General features: G+C 36.9%; 1 protein-coding gene across 5 annotated transcripts in view; it reads right to left on the bottom strand.

Moving 5' to 3' along the window:
* The window catches only part of CACNA2D3 (calcium voltage-gated channel auxiliary subunit alpha2delta 3), a 478,462-nt gene that overhangs the window by 255,269 nt on the left and 198,973 nt on the right, over window positions 1-24,220 (bottom strand). For all 5 annotated transcript variants that reach the window (XR_008233512.1, XR_008233513.1, XM_052777209.1 and 2 more), the window contains 4 exons: window positions 16,141-16,272; window positions 14,078-14,138; window positions 13,835-13,985; window positions 3,395-3,469 (listed from right to left, as the gene is read on the bottom strand). Coding sequence is in view for 3 of the 5 variants with exons in the window: in XM_052777209.1 (XP_052633169.1) it covers window positions 3,395-3,469; window positions 13,835-13,985; window positions 14,078-14,138; window positions 16,141-16,272 (419 nt within the window). In the remaining 2 variants the exon portion in view is untranslated. The remainder of the gene's footprint in view (window positions 1-3,394; window positions 3,470-13,834; window positions 13,986-14,077; window positions 14,139-16,140; window positions 16,273-24,220) is intronic.

The following is a 24,220-nucleotide window of genomic DNA, read 5'->3' as shown; positions in this document are numbered from 1 at the left end:
GTTAGCAAGAACTGGGGGGGGGGGGTGTTGGGGGGATTTTTTTTTTTTTTAAGGGTCATTTGATGGGAATTTTTGATATTGGCACTCACGTATTATAGTTTAAAAAAAAAAAAAAAAAAGAGAGAGAAATATACTGCCAAAATGGTAGAACTTAAAGTTTACTCAGCATAAATTAATAGCTTGGTAAAACTGGCTTTATGCATGTTTCCAGCAACAAATGCTGCATTAAGAAATACCTGTCCTTAGTAAGGTCAAATGTATATATAGCAATATAAAAGAGTGGTAGAGTGAACCGTTAAAAATTCAGTCCCTGCAATCATCAGCAACATACATCTCCTCTTTCCACATAAGGGAAAACTATAGCAATATAAAATATCATTACAGCAATTTCTAATTATTTCTGTTTAAAGTTAGCATATGGGAATAAATATTTGCTAGATAAAGAGAAAACATTCTAATGTATTTTAAAATGCTTGTATTTATTTTGGTGCTAATGGAGCTTATACTGGTAGTAACAGATGTGGTCATCCTTGCCCCCATTCAATTGAGGAGAATATTTGACATTAAAAGATAAAGAATAGAAATTTCTGGAAGGAATATATAGTTACATCTTCAGACCTACACTGACATTCCAAAATATCAGGCATATGTATACACATATAAACTGAAACAATAGCATATATTTTAAAACATTGCCTGTCAATCACCTGCTCTACTTCGCCAATGCAGAAACTTATGGTTATATGTTGATAATGGCTGTTTGAAAAAATACATATTACAGTGTTTGTTGTGATATTTTTCTTGTTTCTGTTTTATCCTTTAATTAACAAAAGAAAGAGCTATTATTACCAGTGAACATGCAAAGGAGTATTTACTTTGTAAGACTGCTTGAGAAAGTGTAATTTCATCTACTTTCATCTGATACTACAATGGACATTTGGCAATTACACAGAAAAAAAACTACAGGAGAAGCCTGGTACATCTGTCAGACTCACAGAAATGAAAGTAACAGCCCAAATGATAGAATTTTTATGATGAGTTCCAAAACACAGCTAATTACTCTGATAGCTCTTGACCAGTTTTGGAATGTGCATAGTAACAACATTTTAAGACATCTTTTTTCTACAGACCCGACCAAAAGACTACGAATTCAAGAGAAACTTTTCTAGGAAATTCAGTGACTTTTTGATGAGGCTGCCAGGTAATTTTGCTGTGTTGGTATATTCAAATCACACAATATCAGATCTTACAACAATATCAGACAATTCAGGAAGCTGTTTGTTACTATGAATTCAGAAGCCTGATAACTGAACTACTCATTTACAATTAAGTGGTTGTCCATCTCCTTGACGATCTTTCCTTTATACTCTGAGCTATACTCAGGACAATGGCACTTTTGTGCCTTCCAGTGTTTAGGCAAATAAATTGTTAACTTCATTACACAAACTAGAAAAAAATAAGAACCTATAAATTCACAGAGGTTAAGAAACAAATGAAGATTGACAAAGTCATAGTATATAAAAATACATGGAACTATTACATTCTACCTATTTCAAGCTTATTCTCTAGTTCTGGCCTTTCAGGGAAAGAACAATAACTAGCTCACGAATATGAATAACAGGAAAAAAGGTCATATTTCATTATTCTCTGAAACCTTGGACGTATTATTCACTTTATAGGCAAAATAAAGCACAAAGTGATTCCAGAAATAATAAAAAAAAATTAATAATTTAACTAACTAGAAACTATATTGAAGCTTACTCTGAAGAACAAAATATGAAATTGTACTTAGCTATATTGAATAATTGAGCGCTGTCCATAAAATCTGAGCATCATCTGGGTGGCACAAAAACTTTTTGATCAATTAAATTAAAATGAATCTGACATTAAGTAACATATGGGTGTCTAGTAATCTGCATTTTGATCAGTTGCAGAGTGATGGAAAGGTTAACAGTAGGATTAATTCCAGACAGTACATCTGGACAATATAGCTGAATCTTTAGTTTTAAGTCTAGAACATGCACAGCTTTCATATGGCTCATTAGATGCACCCACAATAAAGTGCTCATTTAGAAAACTGCATCACAGTTCACAAATAAGGGTCTTCAATACTAAATGATTAGAAACAGTCCACGTCATTCCACATAGTAACCAAATATTTAGATAATCTAAGAATCAACAGTGGAGAACATCAAGTACATTAAGGAAGCAGTCCATGAAGAATAATTCCTGTAGAATGTAAGTGTATGTGTAGGTAAAATGGAAAGAACTCATGTAAATAATACAATGGAGTAAAGTTCAGCATAACGAGGTCAAATTCATTTTGTCCTGGTATATATAAAAAGACCTAACAGTGACACACTTAAAGTGTGTTTTCAGAGCAATGTTTTCTACTTCCTGTAACACCTCATTGACTTCTTCAGCAAAAATGAACTACCACACTAAACGTTAAGCACAATTCAGTGCTGAGCTGAAACTCTTCTGATTTCCTTTAGTAAAAAAAGAGAAGTATTTAAAGAAAGATGCAAGACTGCTGCCCTCTCCAGCCATAAGAAAGACTCAGTATACATGGACAAGTCACTTTAAGAAGATGGAAAGCTTTAGCAGGGAAGAAGTTCTATAACACAAGTGGTTTATTTTAACAGGCCTTTCCCTCTAGAAGAAACACAGGACTTTTCAAGTATCTTATTTCATAATTTGACATGGCGTAAACAATCTTACCTTACCCTTCTAAGAAGTGTGATTGAGTAATGCTTGCTTAGGGAGCAATGCTTGCACAGAGCAACTGCATTTGGATGGCAGGCAATAAACTAAACTTCGAGCTGCAGATTCATACTGCAATCTCCCTTCAAATACAACTTTCACTGAAATCACTGTAATTTTTTTAACTGAAAAATGCCAGCAGGATGTAATTAATTTGAACACTTTCATAGACCTTTCTTGAGTGAATGCATTATTATTTTGACACACCTGTTTGGAATGCTGATTTTTTTTTTTTTATTCACACAGTATTATACTTGTTTTCATTTGTTTTGAGATTTTGTTTCAATTTTAGTGTTAGTTTGACTTAAGTGTGCAATCTCTTCCTCAGTAATTTTTGGTAACGGAATGATGGTTCAATTTAAAGCAACAGAAATATTTTAATGAAAGTAATTACTAAACTGTATTAACAGTATATTTTCAGTGATTTCTGTATTTTTCCATTAAATTTATTGACTAGGAGATTATTTCTTTTTCTTCCTACTGAGTCACATAAGACTCTTTTGAAATGGCATAAGGAGAATAATTAATAAATTCTAATAATGGAATGCATTGTACTAGGAAAAGATCATTATAGCACATTGTTACGCACTGCATCCTATCTCTCTGCTGTTCTGTTACTTTCATTCCTTACCTCTTTGTTGGCTCTGTCTGCTTGAACTAATGTTCCATTCAGACATGGCTCTACATAGTGAAGTTCTTCATTATACTATAGAGAGAAATAAAAAGTATGATGAAAAATTTAATTAAAAGCTTTGAAAGATACAATTTAATTTAATGATTTAGAACTACAGTGAAACATGCACATAAAGCAAGAACAAAAGGATTCAGTTCATTTTTAAAAAGTGGCTGTGGTATTTTTTTTCCTTTTACATGATTCTTAATGTTTCAGAGGTTTATACTTCTTAAAAGGAGCATTTAATTGAATGGATGCCAACACTCAGGTGGAGTTAATGGGTACTATATACACTAGTTGGCATAAATATCCTTCAAGTTGAAATCTGGGTAGTATTAAGAGGTTATGTTTGATACATCACAGTCACAACTCCCAATTCTTTGCTACATATAAAAAGAGTCCTGACAAATATTTGAGGCACTGGCAAACCTTTTGGAAGGTTAATAGTGGAACAACTATGCCAAAAAGTCTGTAAGCTTGAATCAATCCTGGACATGTCTGACAATAGTCAGAATTTCAGTCAAGCAGAGTAGCTTATTATACACTAAGTCATGAAGCTGTGACAGATCTTTAAAGAATTATCTGCTTATCTTGCAAGGTCTAAGTAAGTTAGATAGCCCAGTCCTGTTTTCAGAAGCATCTTAAGCATTAAAAGAAACTGAGACTCATCTGCAGTCAGTAGATCTTGCAGACTCATGGATGCTTAAGTCACTTAATTGAAAATCGGACTTGATTGTTTAAATCTTTTAAACCTTTCAACACAGGTCAAGTTAATACAGAAGTACCTTCAAAAAGTCTGCATTAGTTGTATAGATAGAGTTTTAACTTAATTCCTCCTCTCATTAATTTAATCTACTCTAGAAGTTATCACAGATCAAACTGTAAGGCCTTTGCATTTAGGCTTTAAGCAGTTTCACCCTTTCATAGGCATTAAGTCATCAGAACATCCATAGTAAACAATGAAAGGTGACAAGTTAAGTCAAGTCAAAAATAATCAGGAAAAACATTTCATTAGATTAATATATGCATTTACTCCCTTCTTCCTCCACCTCAGCAGGAATAAAAAAAGCCTTACAATGACCTGCTACAGAATGCTGCTTAGACAAGGTTCTCTGTCACTGCAAGTTCTCGCTGTCTCCATCTGCCTATAGCTCTGATTTTGTTCTATTCTCTTCAATTTAACACCACTCCTTTCTCTACACACGTGTCCAACCATAGACCCCAGCAACCTGTTCCACTTTGGACACCTGTCATCATCATTCATTTTAACAGTGCACTACCCACCACACTCATAATTACATAATTACTGTTGCATAGGGAAGAGTGTTTAATTTGAACTGCATCAAGTTATTCTTGAGGTATTGTGCTAGGCTCAGTCCTCAGCTATAAGGAAACAGAAACACAGAGTAACTCCACTTACTATTGCTGGTTATACAGACTATTCACATCAGCATCAACATAGTAAATGGTTGGTTGTATAGAAACAAACAAGAATGCTCAAAAGATATTTACACATAATTTCTGCAGCAGATTTGCATGCTTCCCTAATTATTTTATTCCCATCAATGTTATTCCAATATATGAGAGCCTGTGGACATGTCTATTGTTCCAAAGGTAATATGAAAAACAAGGCAGACTTCTAGAACACTTTGGAGTCACTGAGAGTGTCCTGTGTGCATCTCAGTGTCATAAGTTTATTGATATGATAAACAATGTACTTTGCCCTGTAGTTTCACTCTTCAGACTGCTTTCCAATCTATCTCCTGACAGTCATTGCAAAATAATAATACCAAATCTACACAGCATCTCTTACTATATGCCAAAGTCAATACTATATTCCATTCTATTGTAAAAAATATTGAAAATCTGTGACACTGGTACAGCAGCCCCTACTCCCAAGCTTTTTCCTGTCTTCACACAGTTTTTTTCAGCATGTTCTTTAACCAATATACTTTCTGTTTAAGCCTGTTCTTAGCTTAATTTCTGTAGCTGTCATTGGAAACTACATTAATATACATACTTTTCTTCATATGATACCAAGAATAGTGTCTGCAATTGGCCAACATGCAATAAAATACTAAAGTCTAACTGTCTCTCAGTCATGGTCTCAAACATCTGCATGCAAGCAAACTCAGAATTTCCTAATGCTGTACCACAATTTTTTTTCCAAGCCTATCACCACCAGCAAATAGATGAAACAACTTCCTACTCTATCAGACCTTGCATCTAAGCAGCATAATTTCAGTCAATTAGTTTTCTATAAGACTTACTTTAACTACTGTTTTGAATAACTCATATCATCAGGCTATTCCCACAGACATGTAGCTTGTGTGTCTGCTAGATGCACCATAACCCAGATAGACTCCCAGTAGCTTCCCACTACGCCTTTAGTGTTATTCAGTTGCATAGTGTAAAGGATGCCCACATTTTCACAGAGTATGTGCTTTAAGTCCCCTAGCAGCCCCATTTTACAGAATCAACCTACTTCAAAAAACGATGAAAAAAGTGTTCATTCTCACATAAGCAGCACAGTTACATAGATGGCATGTGGACAAAGCACTTTCATTATCACTACGAACATAAGAAAAAGTAGATATTCATCCTTCTGAAACCCAGCCAAATTGTGACACTATTTGCATTTGTAGCATCTAATTCACCTTGAGATTATTACTATCAAAAATATTTTAAGTAATCTGCTATGTATGGCAGAAGAAACTGGATTATGCCAAGGTACGTCAATGAGTATTTTATGTAATGGTGTTCTACGGGTAACAAACATAACCTGGAAGCATTCTGTTTGGTAGCAGTTCTTCCTCTACTGTATCAATACAAAGCATAGAATCATTTAGGTTGGAAAAGACCTTTAAGATCATCAAGTCCAACCATCAACCATGCCCACTAAACCGTGTCCTGAAGTGCCTTGTCTACATGCTTTTTTAATACCTCCAGGGATGGTGACTCAACCACTTCCCTGCACAGCCTGTTCCAATACCTGACAAGACTTTCAGTAAAGAAAATTTTCCTAATATCCAATCTAAACCTCCCCTGGCGCAACTTGAGGCCATTTCATCCTATCACAAGTTACTTGACAGAAGAGACCAGTACCCACCTCACTACAGCCTCCTTTCAGGTAGTTGTAGAGAGCGATAAGGTCTCCCCTCAGCCTCCTTTTCTCCAGACTAAACAACCCCAGTTCCCTCAGCCGCTCTTCATAAGACTTATGCTCCAGGACCTTCACCAGTTTTGTTGCCCTTCTCTGGACACTCTCCAGCAACTCAATGTCCTTCTTGTAGTGAGGGGCCCAAAACTGAACACAGTACTCAAGGTGCAGCCTCACCAGTGCCAAGTACAGGGAATAATCACCTCCCTGCTCCTGCTGGCCACACTATTTCTGATACAGGCCAGGATGCAGTTGGCCTTCTTGGCCACCTGGGCACACTGCTGGCTCATATTCAGCTGGCTGTCAACCAGCACACCCAGGTCCTTTTCTGCCAGGCAGCTTTCCAGCCACTCTTCCCCAAGCCTGTAGCGTTGCATGGGGTTGTTGGGACCGAAGTGCAGGACCCGGCACTTGGCCTTGTTGAACCTCATACAGTTGGCCTCGGCCCATCGATCCAGCCTGTCCAGATCCCTCTGTAGAGCCTTCCTACCCCCCAGCAGATCAACCCTCCCTCCCAACTTGGTGTCATCTGCAAACTTACTGAGGGTGCACTTGATCCCATCGTCCAGATCATTAATAAAGATATTAAACAGAACTGGCCCCAATACTGAGCCCTGGGGAACACCACTTGTGACCCGCCGCCAACTGGATTTAACTCCATTCACCACAATAGTAAGAAAAACCTTTGTATAAAGACGTCTAGCAGCTTCTGATGGTTTGAATTCTTGCAAAGGTGCATTTTTATGATCTATTTTAATTTTTATACTCTTTGCTAATTGTATACACTTTCTTTTCCTTTTTAAAAAAGATACGAAGAGATGGAAAAATTCACTGGACAAAATTATTTCAGTTCCAAAAGAAATTCCCCAAACACCAAACATCTGCCTCTCTTAAGTCCATGGAAACTGTAGAATTCTGATGCAACACATGAAAGCATTCAAGCAGCGTTTGCTGCTTAAACTAGCATATCCACTTGATAAGATCTTTAGTACAACTGTCAGCTTGTAGTAAAATACACAACTTGTACTTCATAGCATATATTTGATTTCTTTGTCCTTGTCATAGGGTGCTTTACAGTGTTATTGGTGGTGCCTTTCTTTTAACTGTGCCAAACCTTTCAAGTGGAAAAGGGAAAAAATCCCGCCCCCCCCCCTTTCCCACCACCTTATCAGCAATTTGAACTCAGTTCTGCAGCTTTTCCATGACATTTAAAATTTTGTATTTAGTGAAATAGCTTCCTGATCTTGAATCAAAAGGCTGATTAGTAACTGCTGACTTTGCCAGCAACACCCAGTATAGATCTCTTGTTAATTTACATCAGTAAAAGCCTGCATTTTGCTTTCTGCATTACACTGTTTTCTTATATTTCCTAGCATTGCATAGTCCCATACCCCTATACTCTGGCATATGACATCTTTGCATGTTATAGTTGTGATAGCTGTGATGCAATAGCTGAGAATAGTCTGTGTTTTGCTAAAGGAGGGAGGGAGAGAAGTAAAAACCAATTACCTTCCTTTCTGAGCAACTCTTCTAAAACCTCGGTCTACTTTCATCTCTCTTGTAATTCTCTCTTGTAATTTAAACATTTGATGATGTTGATTTTTATTATTATTTTATTTACTTAGTTACATTTATCTGTTTTATTAGTTCACATTATTTTGTCACTCTAGTTATTTCTTTGCACAACAGGCATAAATAAAATGAATGGGCTAAAATCTGAACTAAGAGGAACCGTATAGCATATATAGCAGACAGCTGCTGACCTTCATTGTATAATCAGATACTATTCATATTCGGAAAATATGAGATACATATGGTTTTAGCACACCTACACAAGTAGTTTACATTTACCTTAGCATTTTTCATATTTATCCTTTGTCATATTTAAGCTGTCTGGAGTAAGGTCCACAGAAACAAATTAAATTCACATTTTGTTGTGCAACAATACACAGATAAATGATTTCACGCTATATTAGGCATACTCGGATATCCAATACAGCCCAACCTAAGATCCAACAGTGAAACCAATCCACAAATGGAACCGAAGGAATTGGTATATCCGAAGTTCCACTAGCATTACCATGCACAACAAGTAGCACACAAGCACAGCCCACTGCTTGGAGCAATCATATGGAGGTTCGCAATTGGTTGCCTTTCTCTTTCTCAGCCTGCTCACACATTAGCTGTACAGAATCTGATTATTCAGGCAGGCTGAAAAGTAAGTTTATCCATAACCTATTCTGTATGACTACAAGGACTCTAAAGAAGAGACTACACAGAAACATTTACAATGGAAAATTCTACAAATTCAAAACAGGGAATGATACTACTGTGCTTTGAATTAACAAATACTTTTATTCTAATCCATTTTGCTAAAATGGTGTGACTAAAGCATTAAAATTAGTTTAACATTCTTGGCTCAGTTAATATTTTGTTAATTTAATGTAGAGTTTACATTTTTATAAAACCATTTAAAAAATTTCAGCATTTGGCAAAATTAATACTCATTTTATGATGATATTGTTAATTTAATGCATGACTTGGAATTATACTTCAAAGTGAATTGGAAAAATATGCCTTTTCTCTTGTTGTTGCAGGCATCTCTGTTCATGGACCAGTGAATTGACCTTAAATTTTAGCATAAGCAGCACAAAATCGCTCTTGTATTTCAACAATTTTTTGCAATTCAATCATCTAGTCCATCAATTTCAGATAGACTTTGCAACAACCTACCCATGAAAGCTAAAATGATTTTTAACATTATCCTTTTATGTTTATTCTCTGGAAGGGTCTGCACTCAATTCTGCTTTCTGCTATATATACTTATAAAGTTAAAAGTATATTTAGTGAAAAATCAAATGGATATGAAACAACCCAGCTAATGTACTGCTAGTCGCTTTTGGGTTTTGTTCTTGGCTGGTGGGTTTGTTTGTTTGTTTGGGTTTTTCCTACCCTACTGCATATTTATAAGTGCTAATTGAGTTTTTAATGATGTTAGTATGTAGTGACCATAACTCCCATTACAGTTAATGAGAATCCTAAACGTCTTTTTGTGTATGGAATGCTGAAATGTATAACAACCTGAAAAGCAAATTGACAAGCTTTTAAAACTTTTTGTACAGTGAAATATTGTAAAGGGAGAATAAAAAAAACCTACCAGAGCTGACAATCACAAACTTTGCACAAATACTTTTCAGACTTCACTTCACCTGCTAAATTCCGTTTCCTCTTCTTTCACTGACATAGATACTGATTTTCTCCATGCTCAATTCCTTTCCATCCTTGACCCCCACTGTCAACAGAGCCCTGTCTTACACTAGTACAGCTTCTCTAACCTCATGTCCTCCTTTGGCTAACTTTAAAGTGCTCTTCCTTCTTACTGTAACAAACACAAAAGTTTCTCATCTGCTCGTGTAACCCTTCCACTTGCTTCATTCTGACTGTTGCTCATCTGTAAGTCCTCTCTCACATCTTTCATCACAATTTTCTTTGCTTTCTCTTCTTTTGCCTCAAAATGCAGGCATGCTTTAGGGTTCTCCCCTCTTGCTAGAATGAGAGAGAGAGAGAGAACTCCTTAACCTATTTGACTCATAATTCCTGACCCAGTTCCTCATAGAAGTCTTCTGTTGCAAGTATTAGTTCCATTAATCACTGTGCATAATAAAGCCACCCTGACAATCACTCAGGCTCAAAACTTTTACTTCATCTAATAAGTGTATTGTTTGTCCAGATTTCCCACATAAAGCTCTTATTCCACCTCAAATTTTGGTCTGGGAAGAGAAAGAGGTACTTGGCCGTTTGTCTCAGACCTCCAGATGTCCAGCAGTCCTCACAGAGCAACAATTTGGACAGGTCTTTCAGAAGAACAATCGGTGTGAGCAAGCATCAGCTGTGTGCTATGTGAAGAGTAAGGTTTCAACGTTTAGGCACAGTGGACCTATATTTGCACACACCGCACAGCTGGCCAGTTCTGTATACGGAGACTTGCTATATATGCACAGGTCTATGTTACAAAGGGGATTTCTTATATGGACATATGTATATCTTACCTTCAAACAAAACCACTTTCACATCATCAGGCTATGTCTAAATTACAGAGAGTAAGATATAATCTCACTCAAACGTTTGTCTACAGATAAAAGCTATATAGGATTTTAGGTGCATTCACACTGAGAAGCCTCTTGCATGGGTTTGTTGTCTCATGTTTTGATCACTGAAACATCCTCTCTGGTCTTGACAAAGATCATTTACCCTGCTGGCACTTATTCAGAGCAGTGCTTCAGAAGTAATTTTTGCTGATCGTTTAGAACATGGTAACCTTGGTTTTACTGTGTACCCTCGCTATGCCTTCCTCTAACACCAAATTTTAAAAGGAGTCCATAATCCAGCCTGAGTCTACCTATGCCATTCCTCAATGAAACGTCCACTCCCTTCTCCGCAGCACCGGTGTCTGTTACCAGTTTGTTACATTTTCAAGCAAACAAATTTTGTGTTTGCTTTACATTATTTTTTTTTTTGCCTTGTGAGACAGCAAGGATTATATTGTGACACTCAGTCCAAAACAACTCCTTAAAAATTATTCTGCCAATATACCTTCAGGATGACAGGACAGCACTTTACCCACTCATTGTCACTCCTGTCACGGTCTCCTTGTTTTCCCCTGCATTTCTGCAGTACCTCTTTCAATGCAGTGAATAATTTCAGGTTCATATTTGTGCAGTAACTAAACCATCAGTGTCCTAATGAAATTAAACAGCTGAGCTGGTAATAGAATCGCATTCTCCATTGCTATTTCTATTTATTTCAAGAAATAAACATATATTCATCCTAAAAGAGATTATAGAGAGGAAAGAACCTTCAGATGAAAAAATTACCTCAGACAAATGCTATAATTACCACAGTAATTACGTATCTTTCTAAATATTAAGAAATTCTTATACTAACCAAACTACTTATTAGGTGTAAGCAGGAGAGGGCTGCAGTGGCAGCCTGTGTGAGAGAGGGCCACGAACCGCCCTGCGCCGGTCACAGCCGGTTGCAGCCAGCACCAACACCGGTTTCAGCAACCGGTGAGGCACCAAAACTGCAGCAGCAGGCCTGAGGAGGCTGCGGCGTCCTCGCCCAGGCAGGCTAAGGAAGAAGCCGTCAGGGGCTGGAAACATTTGGAAACACAGCTGGAAAAGTGTCATGGTGAAAGGGGTGTGCTTCTGGACACTGTGGCCTGCAGGTGACCCACAGCGGGGTGGGGGCAGCCCTGAGGGACTGCGGTCATGGGCAACCCAGGCTGAGGTGGGGACGGCCCTCAGGGACTGCGGCCCATGGGTGACTCGCACCAAAGAGAAAAACAAAGAGCAGAGGAAAACCAGCAAGCAGCGAAGAGTGGCAGTGAGAAACTAATAAGCACAGAGCTGCTGACAGAAACCTACGCAGGACCCCAACCTCCTGCACCGCCCAGCACCTCACCCAGGAAAGGGGAGGGACTGAAACCGGCAGCGAAGGTGAGGGGTGCTGAGACCAGGGCCTGGGGTTGGGGGGGGAAGATGTTGGACAGAAGTTGGGCCTGGACAAGGGGGAGGAAAAGCTCAACTGGGTCTTTCGTTCTTTTTCTGAATACCCGAATAAGTGATCAGAGGTTTGTGTTAACTGGCAATAAATTAGGTAAAAATTCCGTGACTCCATGCTGGTTTATGTACAGCTCAGTTCATTGTCAATTAAAGCTTAAATTGAAAAAAATGACATTTAGTTATTTAATACTTGCTTTTTTTGAAGTATTTACATGGTATTTCTGCTGTACTACTAAGGCAAAATGATTAGTTTGGATTCTAGCTACATACATTGTTACATTTTTTGTTATAGATGAGCTTTTTAGTTTTCCCAAAGTAAAAAACTTCACTTAAAAAAAATTTCTTTTTTCTTCTTACATCATTCACAGTAACTGTCACAGCTACTGATAAACACAGAGATGATACACTAAAAAATGGCTGGGCAGGTATCTTAATAATGACTTAGTTGAAACATTCTTTCAGCTTACAAAAGTTATTTAGATTACAGTTAATTACAATTTTTTTGAAGGACAGTAAACCTTTTTTTGATATAGTATGTAATTATGTCTTTCTACTACATGAGTTTCTACTAATTATGCAATTATCATACAAGGAGATTAATATGAAAGATATTCTGAACTAACTGCTTTCTATCTGTTAAAAATACAGTAAATGCACATATACTTCAGGCATATATACTTCATTCTCCATACAATCTCAATGATTTGCACTGGTGTCACTGTGGTCATTTATTTTAGTATACCAAGGGCACTTCCCTTGTAGCAAAATAAAAAGCCAAAATCCTCCTTATATTCAAGAGTTTGAAGACATTTTTAGAATTTATGCATGGGATAAAACCATGTATTTATAACGTATAAGCAAAAGAATATCAGCAAAGGAGAATTTATAAAACGACCAATTCCTCCTCCCTCCCTCCACCATCCCCCAAGCAAATTGTAGTTCTGATGTCAGTTTTGGACTTGTTAAAGCCATCCTTACCTACATTATTAATCCTATTACTCTTAAATACTGTAAAACTAGCCACTTGTCATAGATTTTAAACATGTACCATGGAAAACTAACTACCATACACAAACAACAGGAACTACTGATGATCTAATTTATCACTGTTAGTAAACACCAGTAATACCTCTGCACAACTTACACATACATACATTTCAGGTTCACACTGAGGAAAGCATGAACAATGAGGAGCTATGCTGGCATTTTATCATGCCTTACAAGCTTCAGCAAAAGCTAAGATTTGATTCTATGAATTCTTACGTATTAACCATTTTGCAGTTTACACTGTATTGCAGAAGTGTGGAGGGGGAAAAAAGGGGGGGGGCAAGGAGGGGGATGGTGTACAGGGACACAACTCAAAGTTAAAAATTAAGGTAATGTAGAAACTTCAGGCAAACTACAAAACAGATTACTATTCTTTGCAACTCCCAAAATCAAGACAACTTGTTTAAGGGGTTTCAGGTTGCAAGTCATAGAAAACCAGTTTGAAAACACTGTCACCTGAAGAAGCTTGCACTGGAAAACCACAGTGTCTGTCCCATTGGTTCAGATGTCATCTTATATCCATCACCTGACTGCAACATTTTTCAAGTGTATTGTGTGATGTAAAACTTGACAGATAGCAACAAATAATGGAAGAAAAAAAAGGGAGAAAAATCCTGAGACACTCACAGCAATTATATTGAAGAAGTCATCATCTCCAAGGGTATCCAAAATAGATGAAACTGTCTGTTTTGCAATAGTCAAGCGAAGCCCTTTCATACTGCCACTGACATCTACTAAAATTACCACATCTTTTGGAGAAGTTGCTGCCTGGATGTACCTAAGACAAAAGACAAAACAACTTGTTCTTTTAAATACTGGACTTCTCTTCCTTTCAAATTTCTTAAACACTGGTAGTCATCTATTGCCTACCATTTTCTATTTCTGCAGTCAAATGCAATGACTCCATTCTCATCAGGTTCCCATTTAATTCCTGTTTAAAAAAAAAAGAGATAAAAAGATTAAATTACATTTCCACAGTCCCTGTTCAAAATGTGTCTGTGGTATTGGGGCTAAGTAGCACTTAATGGAGTTTCATACTTTAATCTAACAGGCAATGGCATTATATAGGAGATACTGGAAAAAATAATTTAATAAAATAGGACCATGTCATGGTTTAACCCCAGCCAGCAACTAAGCACTACACAGCCACTCACTTACTTTCCCCCCACACACCCAGTGGGATGGGGGAGAAAATCATGAAAAGTAGTAAAACTTGTGAGTTGAGATAAGAATGGTTTAATAGAACAGAAAAGAAGAAACTAATAATGAAATGATAACACTAATAAAACGACAATAGTAATAGTAAAAGGATTGGAATGTACAAATGATGCACTTTTGCTCACACAATTGCTCACCACCTGCCAATCGATGCCCAGTTAGTCCCTGAGTGGGGATCTCCCCGCCCCCACTCCCTCCAGTTTCTATACTAGACGTGACGTCCCATGGTATGAAATACACCGTTGGCCACTTTGGGTCAGCTGCCCTGGCTGTGTCCCCTCCCAACTTCTTGTGCCCCTCCAGCCTTCTTGCTGGCTGGGCATCAGAAGCTGAAAAATCCTTGACTTTAGACTAAACATGATTTAGCAACAACTCAAAACATCAGTGTTATCAGCATTCTTCTCATACCTAACTCAATAACATAGCACTGTACCAGCTACTAGGAAGACAATTAACTCTAGCCCAGCTAAAACCAGGAGAGACCACCAGAAACAATTTTTTTTTTTTTCACTCCTTTTTAGCCTACTGTGAGGCAAAAACCTCTTCAAGCCTGCTATGTTCATCATAGTACTGTCACTAAAGTGTTGTCATACTTGGTCATTGGTGCTGGCAAGCTTTATCACATGCTTGCCAATTCCCTTTCAAACCTTGAGCACGTACTACCCATGGCTGATCTCAACAGGTCCTGTTATACTAACTGCTTCACTCACAGGTCATACACCTGATGTTTTGCTCACATCACTATGAAGAGCTAGTATCTACCAGTTGTGTGTCAAAAGAAACATGATAAAAACGTCGCCAACCAAAAAAAAAATTGACAGGGCAATCCTTCCTGCTTTTTACACTCATTTGATAGCACAAAATGAGAAACAGCCTTTAAAATAAGGACTAACATTTCTTCTACCTTTGAAATATCACGGACCTTGAGAAGTGAACTAGAATCCAAACCTAACACAGACGTAGTAGCCATTACTTTCAGTCACTTTCAGACACACGGGCTTATAGTAAACTTGCTCACAATAAACTCAAGACATCAGACTTAAAAACACATGGGTTGCTAAACCATGTCAGCTAAAGGAACAGTTCCCACTATGGACCTGATCCAAAGTTACAGAAACTTTTTAGTTTATTTATAATGTAGTAAATTTGGTACGTGATTAAACACACAACTTAATAGGTAACAATATATATTTTAACTTATTTCTATAGAAATAATACAAGTGATCTAACTGCATTTAATTACAACTCGTGTGAAAGTAAACTTTAAAACAAGTTTTTGAAATCTTTAAATGTAAAGATGTCAGGTTAAGTGGAAGACTGAAAACTGAACAATAAATTACAATTAAGTCTTACTCTATGCATCGATAGAGCACATTATCTAAACTCAGTACTATATGAAAGGTCTAATCCTTTTGTCCTCCTTCTCCACAGTCTATTTAGAAGTTACTTTTCATATGTGTTTATATGTATATATGAATAGGCATATTTATGAGTACATAAGTTATCTTGGGGGCTTCACCTCCAAATGAAAATTGGTAGAAAAAACCTCAGAACTTTGAAAACACTGATAGCAATCTCTCTCTCTGAAAACTAGATAAAGTAAAATCAAACCTGCAAGTATCTGTGAAAGTCATGATTTGTGACAGTACTCAGTGGAAATTTGCAGCCATAGCATTCTTTATTGTATTTTAAGTAAGAACTTATATTCTTCTTACCTGGATATTGTCTGAAAAATCCTTTTGCACTTCCAAAGTACTGCCAGATGAGAGAAGGGTCACGATCAAAATTATCAACAAACACCTTATTTAAAGATTCTGACCAATAAACTCCATTTACAATGGCTGGATCTGTGGGGGGAAAAAAACAAACAAACCAAAAAAAAAACAAACCAAAAAACACAACAGCAAACAGAGAAAAGTGATTTTACCTAAACAGAATCCCTTGAACTCTGAGATCTTCAGCTTATTCAGTACCCAAAAATCTAGTGACTGTAAACTATTGCAGAACATCTTTTAGTTTCCTTTGTCAATTAAGTGATTCAAAATAAATTATAGACTTAAATAATGAAAGTATGGTTAAAATACAGAACAGACACCAGGTGAATTTTTTAGATAAATTAAAATTGGTCATTAGACCATCTATCTGGAAGTACTGTATCGCTTGTTCTGGAGAACATAAATGAGTTAATCTAATAATAGATTTTTTACTCAATTTACTTTTCCTAAATGCATGGAATGTCTCATGGCAACATTTTTCAGCTTTTTTTTTTTTTTAATCTTCAACTTGGTAAGACCATTCTCACTATATCTGAAAGTTTATGTGTGGGAACAGAAAGTGAAATACCTTTTATTTTATATCACGTTATTATGATACACATACAAACACAAAATCCCATGACAAACAACACTGTTATTTGGAAAACACTGGACCCAGATTTCACAACAATTACCTCATTATTTTTTATTCCCACAGAAAGAGAAATACAAAGCAAATCCTTGATGTTGAAAATAAACTATTTCTGTTTAAAACATCCCCATCTATCAATTCCTAAAAACCCAGGCTGCCCAAGTATGTTTTTAAGCTGCAGAATTTGTTCAATAGTGAGAAATCAGAAATAAATGAACACATCTTAAAAAGTTACTCAATTTCAAACTGTGAATTTTGAAAGATGAGAAGCAATTAAGATATACTACATTCCCAATTCAATCTGTATGTGAAGTCAGCAGAACAAAAAGGAAAAAACGGAACTAAAATCACAGATGTATTATTTCATTTGTAAAAGTGTGCATACATGAATACACAGTAACATTTGCTCAAGCATTTGAAATAATGCTTCCATTAGCTTGCAAAATATTGTTGCTGTACTAATTTCAGAAGACTGCTTAGAATGTGGTTTTAATGGAGTGGAAAAAAGGTGAATTGTTATCTTTCCTTACATTCATCAAGAAAAACAGCAGAAAAAGGGAAAAGTATTAGCTACAAATCTTTGAATGTTGCTTTCATCTAAATATTTAGGTTTTCATAGATGGGCTGCTGAAAAAGCAAGGTCAACAAAACAGATGTTGTCTTTAAAACATGTCTGGTATAGTTACTTGTTTCTCTAGAGGATGAAATATGCATTTAAAATCTGTCCAAGCAGACACATATCAAACAAACCAATGTCACTAGTCCAATGGTACTGCTTCAGTTTTGCCTAGCTAGCAAAATCCATTGTCCAGTTGTTTCCAAGTCTGCAGTTACTCCAATAGCAAGTTGTAATTAGGACATCATAAATTAACTGTCAAGACTGCCTATCCTGGGATCTATCATCAGTTTGTAAAAATATGCTCCTATTTCAGCACCCCAAAATATTGATCCATTGTTCAGCATTTAGACATTACATCCACTGTACAAAACTGCAGGCCTACAGACCTCAAATGGAAATTGCGTCTCTTTACTGGCTACTGTATCTTCAGGCAGAAGGATTTCAAACCCGAGCTCCTTGTTCTAAATTTAATGACTGTTATGTGGATGCATCTCTGTCCACATGCACCATCCTAAATACAACTGAGTTCCTGACCATGTATCTTCATTAAAATTTTACAGTCTCATCTTCTAATAATCTGTATGTTAAGCTTGTAGTTCTGGGCAATTTCCAATTTTAGTAAGTTCACTAAATTGCTTAAATTGCCCCCAGAGATTCATTTAGAAACAGTATTCTTGGGGTTTTTATATTACTGGTGAATGTCATCTGCATCCACAAAATAGTTATATGTCAATAGTGGTAAATTAATGTTTGTGAATATTCAGAAATTTGGGGAGGGAGAAAAAGAATAAAAGATAAAGCTTAATATAAATGCAGAATCATTAACGTGATGTTATGGGGCTCAAAGACAACAAATGTAAATAGCTTCTGCCAGAATTCTTGAAACATAATTTCTGCTTTTGCTTCCTGGCAGTAACAGCTAAAATATAATTAAAATATTCCCTTTCCCTCGCCTTTTAGATGGGCTGGCTTGCAAATATATGGGATTTTGCTCCACTGCTGTTTGTATAGATGTTACCTGGTTTTTTACTGATATTTAATATAAAACCAACCCCCAGGCAAATAGGTACACTAAAGCGAATCTGAAACAAAATTGCCAAAGAACAGTACAAACGCATGTAGCAATTAAGTTGCTGTCATAGATACTGCTGACTGGAAGAAATAGGTCTGAAGTCTCAACAAAAGCAACCAAGGAACTGCAGACTGAAAGATGCGGAACAGCATGCCAAAGGTTAGCACTATAATGAAATGTATTTTAATTCACAGAACCCATAAAAATATCTAAAGCAGAATAAGTCTATGGAACGAAACTAATACATACATGACGCATTTTGCTTTCTAGTTATTCCAGCAAGCTTTATAGAAAATAACAGAGGCCAGTGAGGAATTCAGTGACTATGAAGAAAATGCCGAATACTTCTCTTTCTTGCCATACTCTGCTTTATTACCAAGAAAAAAATGTTACTAATGATCCTTAGTCTTTTCCCTTCTTTTATTACCTTTGTAATATAATCATTAATTTCTCCTGGAAAGCTGTCAAAGATGCTGGCATCCAAAATGGTGTTCCTTCTTGTAGTATCTGATGACCTCAAGGGCAGCCCCTAACACTGCAGAGAAGTACTCTCATACAATAAAGCAGCGCAAGCACAGCCTACAGCACTGGAAAAAGAATGCAAAATCCAGCACCCTTTTGGCTCAGATAGCAACAATATTAGTTTAGTTTTGATGACACTGACAACATATTTAGTCTGGTCATATTTTAAAGAATAACAAAATCACATATTTTGCTGGGACATACACCAACAATCTAATAATTATACTACTCCACACTAATATGAATGCTTTTCAGGGTGGTCCAACATATTCAAGAGCTGGGGCCGGATGCCAATTTTGACAACTGCCTTTGCTTTTTTCTCTCTCTTCCCCTCCCTCGGCTTCCACTGGGTAATGTGGATGCATCAGCTCACAGATCAAAGCATCTGGCCATTTGTAAACACAAAAGAAGGTGTTTGTCCATTTTGCTTCATGTGCCAACAACAATTTACCAATGTCAGAAATCACATTCCTCCTCCTAAGCATATGGCATGGTAAAGACTTCAAGTGCGTGACTGTATAAAGGCATAGTAGTAGGCATTTAGTTGTTTCAGCTTCCAACATTGCCCTAATAACATTCCCTTTCTCCTTTGAAGTGGCAGCAGAAGAACTGGAGTATGGCCAGATGTGTTTATTTTTATGCTGAGTTTCATGAGTGGGTTTGGAGTTGGGGTTTTTTTGTTTGTTTTATTTTCTTTTGTGAACAAGGTGGTCTGAGATTCAACTTTAGTTCATTTGAGAGCCAGAATTACAGCTGCAAACTCCTCACTAACACCATTCTGGGATAGAGATTCAGTTCTGACTCTGCTAAGAGCTTGCCACTTAATGAATTGTAAAAAATGTCCTGCAGCAAATCGGTGTACCTTTGAGGTCACCCATGCAGCTACTGACCTGGTTGTACCCTGCTTAAATTATCAAATGTAACAGCTAAAAGCAACCAGTAAGTGGGTTGATCTGTGAATCGGTTAGAGCAAAGCTCTGGAAACAGCGTATAAGCAGGGTCTATGAACACAGAACATTACCTTTTTTTAAAATTAAAGGAGGAACTTGGAGCAAAAGTCAAAGGTTTCACTTACTGTCCATCCCAGGAAGAACTATAAAGATGCTGCTTTAATAGAGCTGTTGTCATAGGAGTCAGGCAGGTGGGGCAGTTACACCTATCACTAACACTAACAACATAGGATTGCCTACCCAGCAATTGCTAAGAAGCCTTTAGCTAAGGAGAACTGAAGTCAAAACCCAGTAACCCTGACAGATGATCACTCCATAAATTAATGTGACCACAGATACCAGGGTATTTCTGTATTTTCAGAAAAACATACTCATTTCCACATTTTTGCAGGATATGAATTGAAGACTATGAAACCTGAAAGATCAGTAAAAAAATACCACACCACAGAACTCTAGGATGCCAGGGTGTGACTGAGAGACAGGGTGAACAACATGAAAACAACACTGCTGGAAACAGTTTTCCAAGTAGAAAAGAGAAAACAAATGCTCAGAACATAGGAATTAACCAAATTGATTAGAGACCCTATATGCACTGCAATTTCATCACAGAAGCAAAATTACTCTTGAATACTGAAAAAATAGAGCCAGTTCTGACACATAGCAAGAAGAAATTTCTGCAGGGGCTAATGGAACAGTAACTATCAGCAACCAGGAAATCTAAACCTCTGCAAGTGGCAGGGCAGGAAAAAGTGTCCTGGCAAACAATACAGGAAGCCAGTGGAACACACTGCAAATTAGAGGAAAAGAAAGCAAACACGACTGCTGCTAAATGAAGCCAACTGTGCTGTAAAATATTTAACGCACAACATACCGAAAAGGACAATTTTAGCAGAGCTGTTGTCAAAGTGATATATGACAAAGGCAAGGCACAGCCTTGGAAATAAAAGTCACCCTTATGGAAATTTCTCAAGAACAGACCTGTTCACAAATCTTTACAAAAGCCGTTTAAAACACAAGACCATCCAAACCTGTAAACTAATATTTCACGATAAATGTCTAATTCCTACTGCTCAGATACTCAGAGAGAGACACTGAATTATAGAAACAGGCCAACTCAGTTACAAAACACAGTGCAGTAAGGACCAACAAATAATGCTTTGAACAGAAGATGTTAAAGACCTCCTCGTTTTATCAACACAACTTGCCTCTTGCATACAACAAATGGTGGCATGAGAACCTTCAGAGAGAAATGCTTTAGCATGTAAAATGCATTACAGTCATACTGAGCTATAATAAACTAAGCCTCTACTGCTACATTCTTGGGAGTATCAACATAGTATGAATGTGCAAGTATCAGATATGACAGCACACTTGTATATTAGCATGACAAGTCATCATCTCTCATCCTCTCAAATCAATGGTCCCTTACTGCTTTAGTGCTTTGTAATCCTTGTGTAGCACTTCTTCCTTGCACAAAAGACCATTTGCACAATTTGAGTAGAATGGAAGTTTTACTCAAACAAAAAATAGTTGGAAAAAGCCTCACAGATATGAAAATGTTCAGCTGGTTCAAAACCTCTGAAGCTAGTATTAAAAACATACTGAAAAAGCTGAGGAGATGCACAAATGCATCTTGGGATGAATACATTACAAAATCACTTATGGATTCTTAAACACTATTTGCTCCTTCAGGAATGTGCCAAATAAAAGCTTCAAGAAAGACACCTAGATAAACAAAGTACCGTGTAAAAATGTCTTTGTAAGTTTTTAACCAAACAATATTTTGAAACAGCTTATATTCTAGCCAAGCGTACTAATACTTAACCAGAAGAGCAAGCCTTCTTTTCTCCTCTTCACACAACACAGATCCAAGAAAAATCAAAGAAGAGTCTGTGTTATGTAGCAGGATGGAGAGACAAATTATTACTGTATTCCAAAATAGTAGACAAAATGACTAAAAGGTATCTTTAGATAAACTTCTATGACTCTGTCAAGTGTCAATCTTCTCCGTTCCATACTAAACAAAAGCTACATTTTTTACATTTGCCATACAACCATTTAATCAAATGTTTTTGCATATTCAATCCCAAAGGCTTTCAGAAACCCAGAACTATTACGTCAATTACCACTAAGTTTACAGATCAAGAATGCTTTTCCAACATAGTTCATGGAGAAAAAGTCTTGAAAAATCTTTAAATAAAGCAAAATAAACTGAAAAACAAATAAAGCTCCCCAACGCATTCCTAGCATATAAAGTCAGTCCATTAAAAATAATCTTGTATCAAATCACGAGATTATTTTCATTAATGTTCCACACTAAAATATACCCTGGGTACTTCTCCCTGTTTGTTATCTTAAGCCAATAACAGAACATACCCTGATTCCCTATTAAAATAAGGAAATAGACACAGGTAAGGAAAGTTAGCACTTTAAAAAGAGAACAATCCAATTATAATTCATTTTCATTGTTTTTTTAAAGGTATATTACTATGGGAAAAGAGGGGAACAGTTTGCACACTAGAGGCTAATGATGAGCGAAAGCCTACCAGAAATTCTCCACAGACACAGATAGAAAGTGGAAATAACTGCTCTCAGAGAATAATTAGGCATATAATACCAATAGCATGTTTAGTGTATAATATATATACATTTACACACACCCTTGTATATAGCTGTAGACAATAGATGTACAGTGGGGTTTTTGTTTGTTGTTGGTTTGGGGTTTTTTGATAGGCTCAAACCTTTCTTCAGGTTACATAGTGATTACACAAAAACGGAAGAGAGCATCAAGAAAACCTCAAAACCAATGTTTTTCCAGACTCAAAATGCAGAGAATAAGGGTAAGGAGGAGGACACCTTGTATGTTGAAAGCAACTAAATTTCTTTGCACTTGATGCAAGACAAAGGCAACTGCTTTTGGGACAGGACAATGATGCCCTAATTGATATTTCTTAAACCTGCTTGGGTGGAATTTGTTCCTATTGCTGCTGAAAGAAAAAGAATGAATCTTTTTGCAGACACACACATTAAATAAATAATGTCTGGCTTTGGGCACTAACTTCTGCTCCAGGTAGGAAACTGATCCACAAGGCAACAAAAAACCACTTCAGTCTCACAAAGAGGAGGAATTATGTTTATAAATTATTTTTTGAGAAAGTGAGTTTCAAACTTTTCTTAAATTTAAAAAATGTATGTCTAAATGATAATTCATACCATTCCCTTTTTATCCTGCAATATAAGGTATAGTTCTTGTAAGAGCTTTTCACCATTGCATTCCAGACTGACCTTTCAAGCAAGTAACATGTATCTTTAAAAGCCAAATGCAGCTGGATGAAGCAACACTAATTAAGCTAGTCCAACACGTTTAACTGTCTCCTTACTGGTTCTGCAGTTGTGACTGCCTGAGGACAGATCCCATAATTTCAGTGCTGACATGCTTAAAGTTTCTTTTTAATTCAGTGATGCTAATTGTAAACAAGCGAGAAGACAACTTGCTTCACTTAAGGGATGCTTGGGTAAAGTAGGTAATCCCCAGGATAATCAAAAATGAAGCTGAAATAACTTATCGGACTTCTATTCAGGTAAGCACTCCAAACACAACATGCCTCCAAATCAGAGGTGGTGAGAGTATAGACAGTAGTAGTGCTTGGGTTAAAACTAGTTAAAAAAAGTCTCAGTTAACTGTAGATTAAAACGTACTCTCTTCAAGTTCAGTAAATTCACTACGATTCAAAGAGAGGTTGCCATTGCCTTGCTTCTTATTTGTATTCTCAAGTCTAGTGATACTTTTGCTTTTGTGCTTCGTTTACTTTATTCTTGAAAATTTTTTCTTTGTAGTCCACACTCTTCCCCTACAGTTCAAAGGGTTCACACACGCAATTTCTCTTATTTGCCATTCCAAAATAACATCCCTCAAAGTAAAACAGGTGAGTTGCAGCAAGTGAGGACAAAATTCAGTTTGAACATACAAACCTGAGACATTTTCTAGAGGTAGTCAGTGGGACCCACTGTGAACTTAATGCTTATGAAACTGGAGGCAACAGACCTCCCTGCATTCACACTGAGCCCACTTACACATATACGCAGGTAAATGCAGTGCAGGACCGTTCTGAGGTACTGATTCCAGTGCTGGAAGTCACAGAGCTGAACTAGCATGGCAGCAAGCGTGAGCTAATGAGGAGCCTTATAGCAGGATTCATTATCTGCAACTCCACACTCTGCTGCCT

This window comes from Harpia harpyja, chromosome Z (assembly GCF_026419915.1).
Source record: "Harpia harpyja isolate bHarHar1 chromosome Z, bHarHar1 primary haplotype, whole genome shotgun sequence".
NCBI classification, from domain to species: Eukaryota; Metazoa; Chordata; class Aves; order Accipitriformes; family Accipitridae; genus Harpia; species Harpia harpyja.
The sequence above is the reverse complement of the archived record's forward strand: the minus strand, read 5'-3'. Positions and strand labels throughout refer to the sequence as shown.